Genomic DNA, 9,626 nt, shown 5'->3' with positions numbered 1-9,626 from the left:
CCTGTATTTCCTAGCTGTGTCCTCCATGTCCAGTCACATTCTGATTCTTAAAAAAATGGCTTATTTTAGTGCATTTGCTCCCTGTTTTAATTAAAGAAACTAAAACCAACAGAAAGACAAGTTACACCAGCTTTCCCTCTGTCCTCTGCTAAAATTTGACTCTGCATTTTACACCACGGAGGCGGGAGCTGTAAACGAAAGCCTCCAAACACGAGTTCAGCCGCACCGACTTTAAAGTTAACCCCCGGTCGAGTGTTCGGAGCAATTAAAAAGAACATTTCGCGTCGCTTTAAGTCCCATTAAAACATCACATGGCAACGTTTAGCATGTGCATCTGATAGAATTGAGTTTAATCTCATCAAATTGTGTAATCCATGAGATGAAATCACTCTAAACATTACACGGCTTAACACAGATAGAGAGGGTCATGAAGAGTTAAGGCTGCGTACTTTTAACCATTTACCATATTCCTCAACCGCCAGTCTGACAGGAGTACAGAAACACCATTGTTTCATTCATTTAAATGAGATTCCTTGACTGTTGTTGTTGCAGATGAATTATGTATGTGTTGATATGTGATAGACATCGTCTCTCGGGGAATGTAGGACACATACTTATGCATAACAATAGCCTTCAGTTATATTCTCACCAACAAATTGGCCGTTTATCTCCCGTGTTCTCGTCTTCATAAAAGAAACTATATTCAGTTCATCTTGTGCTTATTTTTACGCAACTGCCGTCGAGAAATCAGGTCCATATCCCGCTTAACCGAATGGCGGTTACTGTATTCAAATAAGCCGGACTGTTGACCCGTTGCCCCAGAACTTTCACTAATTCTTCTTTAAAAAAACAAAGTCATATGCCTGTCAGTGACATTGTACAGCTGATAATAGCATTAGCCTATTTAAATAATCTCTGATAGGCTTGTTTAAATCGTGAATTGTTCTTGGTGAACAGTTCTTGATGTTTTGTGGCATGCCTCTCGTCTCTCTCCAGACAATAATTGACATATTGGTTCGTTCCAATGGGCTCATTGTGTTGGTTTGACTCAAGCAACAGTCACTGTCCATAAGCTGACTACAAAAAGAGCTGCGGGATGAAGCTGATACTCAGGCAATCTGCAGCATATTCACATTTAAATTAGCCGGTACTAATGTGGATACAGTTGGATTTACCATATCTCAGCAGTAAAAAGATAAAGACTATTAGTTTGTGAAGCTCGAGGTGACAATTCATCAGAACAGATCGCAGAAATAAAATCTAACTGCAAACATTTACACATTAAAGGAGCATTATGTAGTTTGGGGCAAGAAAGAGTATTTTTAATGCCTAAACAAACTAAATGAACATAATAAATTGATTATGATGAATTACTGACTTGTGGAGAAGGTGTAGGATTAAATAAATAAGTGTATGCTTTGTCATACTGTCACAAGCTTTTCATTTTATTTTGCCTATTTGTAGAACTAATTTAACTTTTGTTTCATTCATTTATTCAAACAACCTCTCTTCGTTTTCATGGCTGAATAAACTGAATAAACAAACTGACCTCAAAGGACAACACAGTATTTCATTTCATTTTACTGTGGCGGACCCTGCCACCTTTCCAGCTTCAAACAGTGTTCTGGGGACCTTATTTTCCTCTGAGAACAGCTTGTTTATTCAGTTATTAAAAAAATAAATATCTCTGAGTTTGTATTATTACCTCATTTATCTCGTACGTATTAATATTCTGAGTTTGAATTTCTTCTCCAAAACTACATAATGCCCCTTTAAATATAAATACTTAAATACAGTTACATAAATAAACTTTAATGTAACTCAGATCGAGCTTCATGCATATTGATTCATGTAAGAATCAACATTCATCTACAGATTTATTAAGTGTGAGCTTAAGTCATCAACTTAATCTTTTGTTAATATGAGCGACATGAATAAACACATCCTGTGTTAACAGATGCTTTAAATCGTCACGAGTCAGGCATTAGTTAATCATTCCTTAAGTATATGATTATTACTCCACATTTAAAGTGTTAGCAGGCTCATATTGTCTGTATCTGTAATGATATAATCTCTAATTATCATGCTATTATTATGAATATAAATATAGTAATAAAGAGATAAAATCGATCTATATCTTTGGTAATAGATATTATTGCCAAATGCAATTAAGAATTGATAATGAAATGTTATTTGCACTTTATTAAAACCATAAATAGGAGTGTTCCTACAATCACATTCATTTGAAAGTAAAGAAGCAGGAAGGCAAAATACCATAAAACATAAAAAAATAAAAAGGCCTGTTCATATTATCCAACAGCGTTTATGTCAGTATCACAGGAGTATAGCGGGCTCATCGTCGCCGCGGAGCCGGATCAAGTCGCCCCTCTCCGCCGTCGGTCGGATCCTCTCCGCCGGCGGGGGAAACCTGGAAATCCCCGGGCCGCTGTGAAGTGGCGCCGCTTGGGGAAAGCCTCGCCTCGGGGCGACGGTCGACAAAATGTGCGGTCGCCTCGTCCAAGAGGAGGCTTCCGAGGCTCCTTTTTTAATTTTTTTTTTATTGTTTAACATCCTCAAATGCGATGAGAGGATTAATGAAGCGCGTCTGCCGGACCCATATGTCCCCTTTAGTGCCGCTTGTGCGTAATTAAAACCGAATGGATACTCGGGGGCCCCCGGTGCTCCTGACTTACTGCTCCCTCACATTTATTACTGAACCTGTTGAAACTTTGACTCTGGGGTCGAGACGAAATATATCTTGAGGATAAAATGCTAAAAATATATATAAAGAGAGAGAGAGGGAGAGAGATCAGTTTATTTATGAGCCTGTTTGTGATTTTTATCTTTACGCACACGTGGATTTGATTTTTATTAAGAGAACCACTGATTGGACCGGATTTTCTCCCCATAATATTTCAGCCAATAGCCTTCGGGTCAGATTATATCACATATTATGTTCTCTCTCACATCACTTTAATTGCTTTGTGTTTGTTTCATTTCTTCACGTGGGTCTAGATTTTAGGTTTTAAGGTCATTTTCATATTAACACATTATCTAGTGTCATCCATACAAATAAATATAAATGAACAAGCTCATTAATGATGTTTGAGAGCGTGCTCGCCCTGGCAACAGTCAGCTGTTTGTGGCTTGTGTAATTAATGTGTGTCATTCGGTGCTAATTGGGGGGTCAGCGGCAGCAGAAAGTCACGGCACAGTTATAAGAAGCCTGACATCTCCTGTCACATCCTAATTAGACCGATAGCACGAGCCTCCTTCTTCTTCTTCTTCTCTAATCCATGCACGAGCCCCTGGACCTGCTCACGCTCGTATATACTCTCTCCGGCTGTATGTGCACACAGATCCATATGTGCAACACTGGTCAGAGTCCCTGCAACAGATGCCTGATTGATCTTGAGATTGTTTTATTGGTCCTTCACATAAATATCCCAATGATGGAGTAAAAAAAGTTTAAGCTCAAGCAGCCATCTGCAGATTGATGTAAACTGTTTTTATTTTTTTTTCTTGTATGTTTGTAAGTCTTAACATCCACTTCCCTGTCTGCTGTTTTCTGTTTTTCTAACTCCTGTTTGCCTCCTGGGCTCATTTTTCCTCATTTCTCCGTGTGAACTGGCCAGCGGTGCGCCCTGGACCAAAGAGCAGCCGTCAATAAAAATGTCGGGATTATCCTCTTTATGAGACGGGATTAACATAGCTCTCTCGTAATTCACATTCCTCACAGCTCTGGACGGAAATCACGTACCCTTGTGTGGCGTGGGCGTAGAAATATTTAAAAGTGGGCAAAAAGTGAATGGAGTTTGGCACGGGTGAAACTTTTAATGTTAGATTCCAGCCTAACCAAAAAAAGTAAACATCTTGGTGATATGTGAGATTGACGTGGACGTGTTGTGGTGCGTTTGTGTGCAGACACAGGTGATGAAAAGTGGAGTACACACAGAGGATTTAGACGGATTTACACATGCAGGCACAGTGTTGGGTTCAGGTCAAGTGGTCTTTATTGTTATTTAGTGTTGTTTGTGGCCTTCTCACCGCACTTTACAGCTCAAAATGGACCTCGTTTTTTACCCTGCAGTCCCCCTAATTTCATTCCAACTAATATGTCTTTTAATAATAATTTAACCATTTAACACTCGAGACATGGAAATAAATCTATCAAATTCACAGCTGGGGGTTTGTGTGTGTGTGTGGCGCCAAGAATAAAATTGCATACAGGTAGTACAAAGAATCACAATTTAAAAAAAAGAAAAGTAATCTAACACATGGGGAAATAATCCAAAAACACATAAGGGGACATTTATGAGCACACGCGAACAGGACTGATTGTCTCTTATAACTAGTCTTAAACATATTTCTCATAAATTAATAGTGCATCCAGGTTCATGTCAGAGCTGCTCACACACACACACACACACTCACACACACTCATGCACAACGCTTTGATCAAAGGGGCCCTTCAGCGTGCCAACAAAATAAAAAAATAAAAAAGACAAGAGAGGGGAGTCTTTAAGGAGCTTAGAAGAAAACCTGACCTATTCCTCAAACTCAACCAAGTTAGGCTTTGGATCTTTCGCTCTTTTGATCCTTTTTTTTTTTTTTTTCTTTCTCTTTTCTCCTTTTGGTCAACACATTTGTTCCGTGTCCTTGATCAAAGTTGTGGAGAAGTCAAGTCTGAATGTTCAATAAATTAACCCAACAAGTGAGACAACCAGCTGGCAGTCCTGCTCTTTGCTCTGCCCGAGGTAGAAGTTGGGGCCTCGTTGAAAAAGAAAAAAAAAAAAAAAAAAGCCGCACTTGCTGCTCCCAACCCTGGCTGTGTTTTTTTTTTTCTTTAATTCGCCTGTTAAAGTCTAGCAGTTTGTCAGGATTGTCCCTTTAATGTCTCTCCTCTCACAACACTTGAAACTTCCACGCTGCTTGGTCTTTGTAATCCAAACAGTCCGCGTTGAAATTGAGCTTCCAGGAGGAGGCTGTTTGGTCCTTATAGTCCAGGCAGTCCGCGGCGCCGCTGAAGCCCAGACCCGCCGCCCCGTACGCCGACGAGGAGAGGGAAGACGCGGGGCTCAGGTGGCTGGACACCCCGTTGCTGCCCATGGGGCTCATGGCGGAGCCCGCGGCGGATAGCTGGTGGTGCATAGGCGAAAGGTAGGAGCCGCAGTCCATCCCGGTGAAGTAGGACGAGGAGCCCGTGTAGCCCTGGTTGTAGCCCGGCGCCTGGCTGTAGGTCATGGGGTAGGAGCGCTGCATGCAGGAGGAGGAGGAGGTAGACAGCGGGTCGGAGAGCGGGGAGATGGAGGCCGGGCTCCAGATAGACACCGGCGCCGCGCTGCTGCTGCTGCTGCTGCTGCTGCTGCTCACAGCCGGGAGCGAGGTGCTCGAGGGCGGCGTGAACTGGCCGCTGGCCCCGCTCTCTGAGCTGGCCTCTCTCACCGGAGAGCCTTTCTTCTTCATCGGCTTGGTGACAGCCTTGTTCTGCACTCCACTTTGGGTTTGCTGGGCCTGCTGGCGATGTTTGGCTCGTCGGTTTTTGAACCATACCTAGAAGAAGAAGAAAAAAAAAGATTTATTAGATTAATTCAGAGAAATTAGTGTTTGGAAATGTTCTCTTTCCTGTTTCCAGGATTAAAGATGCTCCACAGGCCTCAGGATGAATTTAAAAAATATATATTCAGGTGATCAGAGAGCCAAATAGAAATAGTTTTCCCATATTTAATTCTGAGTTTACAACTTTCACAGTTGGAGTCAGTTACAGAAAACACCAACACTTCGTCTCAAGGTAATAAAATCAAGCACTTCTCCAACAACACTGTGCCTGAAGACAAATGACTAATTATCGACCCCTCCATGAATAAAAAAAACTGTGTGCTCGTGGTGTTTGTGTTGGAGTGGAGGCTCACCTGCACTCTGGATTCAGGCAGGTTGATCTTTAAGGCCACCTCCTCTCTCATGAAGATATCTGGGTACCGAGTCTTGCCGAACAGGTTCTCCAGCACGTCGAGCTGGGCCCGAGTGAACGTCGTCCTCTCTCTCCTCTGTTTGCGAGGGGTCCCTGATAATAATAAAAGAGGGGGGAAGCAAAGATTATGGAAACGAAATCACACCGCTTGATCGTTTAAAACAGCAGGATAAAACTTGTGTAACCTGATTCTAGACAACTGATGAATTTAATCTGAAATATTTGAGCGTTTATAGATGATAAACATGAAAATTAAGCCTTTTTAAGCCTTTGGTTTTGACTAACAACTCATCTGTCTGATGTGAAAATCAGAAATGGTCATTCATCACTCAGCTCTCAATGTAAATATGAAATAAGTTGATTATTTAACTGCAATTAATTCTCACTTTCATCGTATTTGAAAGGCTACACAGACCATCAAAAGCCTGCGTGGTGTTTCTAATGTAAAAGCTCGCACCCTGGTGTATATCAGCCTACCTTGGTATCCCACTGACGGATGCAGCAGGTCCACTCCTGAGGATAAGCTCAGTCCGTTCACCGTGTACGGCGGCTGCTTCAGATAGGACATCATGCTGGCGGCCGGACGAGGAGGGCACCGATGAAGAAGAAGAAGTCAGAAAAATGTGGGGCAGAAAAAAATCGTCTTTTTTTTTTAATCCTCTCGCGTCTCCGTTTTCGGGTATTTCACCTCGTCCACATCAAACCTGAAGCAGGACACAGAGCAGGAGAGAGGCTTTATGAGCTCGTTCAGAATCGTCCGCTTGGTTTTTACGCGCAGCCTTTTACGCACCGCGGCGGGTTTAAAGAAGTGGGCGTCCTCGGACACGCAGGGCTCTTAAAGGCGAGTGGAGACCCCCAGCTGTCCCTGCTGGACTGAGGATGCTCTGTCTGGCTGACAGGCGTTTACGCCATCACCACCCCCCCACCCCCCACCTCCACACACACACACACACACACACACACACACACACACACACACACAAACTGCTTACTATAACCCCACCCCCTTATCAACCCCCCTCCTCCCCAAACACACTCCTCTCCTAGTACCACCAAAACAAAACATTGTCGTTAAAATGCGCACACTCGTTGGGCCCCAACCGGGCTCTCAATTAGCATATACCCACAGGTTAGGCGAAGCTAAATAGACAGCTGATTGGGGGGCCATTTGCAGAAACAAAGCCCACTGTTGACCGATAAGTAATGCTGATAACAAAAGACTTTTAGGGGGGAACAAACAATGAAGCCAATACTGCAAACTGTGCGCGCATTCAAACACAGCCGAGCATCTTCATTTCTATATCTCGGGCCTTTTGTCGGTTTCCACTAAAACCCTTGTACATTCAAATGTAACGAAATTAAAATACGAAGGACAACTTTAGCAAATAATTAGAAACACGGAGGCATCATCTCCCCCCTCACCACCGCCACCACCACCAACCCCAAATTGAATTGTGACATATTATTGACACTCCTCGGGGTGATGCCCCCTCCTCCTCCTCCTAATGAATTGCTCCCGGTAATTAGATTTGGAAGGTGAGACTATCGAAAAGTGTTGATTAGAGAGGAGCACTTAATCTTAATCTAAACAAACAAGGAGATGGCCCACTAAAATTGTGTCCAGGTGACGGAAACACGAACTTTCATTTCAGCCTCATGTTTTACTTCAAAAAAAATAACATCGAGTTCAGACAAATTATTCAAACTTTTCAGGAATTTTCTGTTTTTTTTTAATTCTTATTCGCCTCTAATATTATAATAAAGTAATAATATTTCATGTTTTTTTTAGGAATATTAAATAAATATTATGATACAATATTAAATCCATTACATTGTTTCATTCTCTGCAGATTAAAGTCACTGTAAAGCCTAGTTTATATGAGATTAAGTGCTGAACACAAACACAAAATGCGTAATAATCCTTCATATTTTCTGTTTCTTTTCATAATAGCTAATTAGTCTATAACCCATATGTTGTGTCTGAGGCCTCTCCTAACGTTTCCACTGACACCTACCTGTAGAAGAAACTTCCCAGGACCCTCAGGGTGCTCCTCTCCCGTTTTTATAGAGCCAATAACGGCCACTCCTCAATCTGTCACTTTTTTTTCTTTTTTTTTAACTACCGGTTGCTCCACATCCGTTCAATAATAAATACCCTGCCCCCTAGCCCCCTATTAATTATTATTGGCTGCAAGAGATTTTTTTTCCTTCTTCTTCTTCTTTTTCTTTCTGTAAGAAATTAACGAGATAATCCGGACGGCACGCGCTGGCCTGATTACAGGACGCCAGCCACGACTCCGCATTCAGGCCTCCTTAATTTTCTGCGTCACGAAAATAAAACAAAGACTGGCATTGTATTTATCAGACCAGCTGACTGCCAGACAACCCCCCCAATGTACCCCCACCCTCCCCTAAACCCGGCACAAGCAACCCGAGAACTCACTTTCCCAAACCGACATATTATTATTATTATTATTATTATTATTATTATTATTATTATTCCTTTATTTTTATATTTAGAGATTTTCTCTCCTAGTCCAAATCCAGCAATAACAAAAATATAAGTCGTGAGTGTATTATTTTCCTGAATAACACCAAAAATCAACCTTTTCTTTAAAATACTTTCCAGTTTCTTTCCATTAATTCAACATCCTCGTTGCATTTAAGATAAAAAAAAAACCTCCAGTTCACACCAACTTGACTTCAGGGTTGGGGTTTAACCCTCTCTCCTACATGCCTGAATACATCCACAGTCTATAGTCAAACATCCAGCAGCAGTTAGAGTGTATTATCTGAAGTTGTGGACTGCTCCGTCGTCCTGCTATTAATCGCTTGAGTGCCCCTTTTTGCTCCGAGCCTGCAGCCCCGGAGAGGGAGGAAAAGTTTGAAAGCACGCCTCCCCAATTACCTCCCTGTGGGCGCGCTGCGTCTGCACCACCACCGCGCAGCAGCTCCTGGTGGCTCTCACCGTCCATTAAAATAATAATACTTATAATAATAAAACACTTAAATTCATTCAGATGAATAATATGCTTCTGAAATAAAAAATAAAAAAAATCACTTACTTCTTTATTTTTGTTCCTGTAAAGGTCTTTTTTCTCTGAGCGCCTCTGTCGGCAGGCAGCGCAGGGTGGTTAGTATATCAAGCGGCTTTGATTAGTTTGCTCCCGGGTAAGCTTGTTGGATGCGGATAATACGAAGAGATGCTCGGTATTTATGGAGGGAGAGGGAGACTGCGAGGAATTTTAGCAGCCAATTGGAAATGAGAGGAAAAAACGTGATGGGCAAAAAAAAGGTGTGAAAGGGACGCAGCAGCTGGAGGAAAGTGGCCTGGTGGTGGCAACATCACCTCTGGAGCGACGCTCGCTGCATCTGCCATCATTTCTCGATTTAAACACAGACGCACTGTTAATATTAAAGATGCTAATATAGGTGTGCTGCCTTGACCCAAAGAGCAACCAATCAGAGCCGAGCACCTGCACAGTGGCTGTCAAACAACAACAACAACAACAACAACAAAAAATCCGGTCATCATAACAAGCAGAAGATTAAAGGGGCAGCTCGCAGATTTAATTGTCAGAATGAGCTGGGCAAGCAAAAACTGAAGCAACTTCTGTTCAGGAGAGGTGGAAATAACTTCTCGGGCATCTGTCAC

The 9,626-nt window shown here is 42.2% G+C and overlaps 1 protein-coding gene across 2 annotated transcripts; it reads right to left on the bottom strand.

Moving 5' to 3' along the window:
• Positions 1 to 3,995: 3,995 nt before the first annotated feature.
• Positions 3,996 to 9,225, bottom strand: LOC311271912 (homeobox protein OTX2-like). Of its 2 annotated transcripts, XM_084377888.1 has the most exons (4): positions 9,037 to 9,225; positions 6,449 to 6,675; positions 5,913 to 6,064; positions 3,996 to 5,553 (listed from the first exon to the last, which is right to left on the bottom strand). In XM_084377888.1, exons 2-4 carry the CDS (start codon positions 6,540 to 6,542, stop codon positions 4,906 to 4,908), a joined length of 894 nt encoding a protein of 297 aa, XP_084234014.1. In that variant the 5' UTR covers positions 6,543 to 6,675; positions 9,037 to 9,225; the 3' UTR covers positions 3,996 to 4,905. The 2 variants fall into 2 exon arrangements, with proteins under 2 accessions (XP_084234014.1, XP_084234013.1); XM_084377887.1 differs by lacking the exon at positions 9,037 to 9,225 and having other exon boundaries at positions 6,449 to 6,779.
• Positions 9,226 to 9,626: the final 401 nt, after the last annotated feature.

The sequence above is a fragment of the Pagrus pagrus genome (assembly GCF_965226575.1).
Source record: "Pagrus pagrus genome assembly, chromosome: 16".
In the NCBI taxonomy this organism is placed as follows: Eukaryota; Metazoa; Chordata; class Actinopteri; order Spariformes; family Sparidae; genus Pagrus; species Pagrus pagrus.
This window is presented reverse-complemented; position numbering and strand designations above follow the sequence as displayed.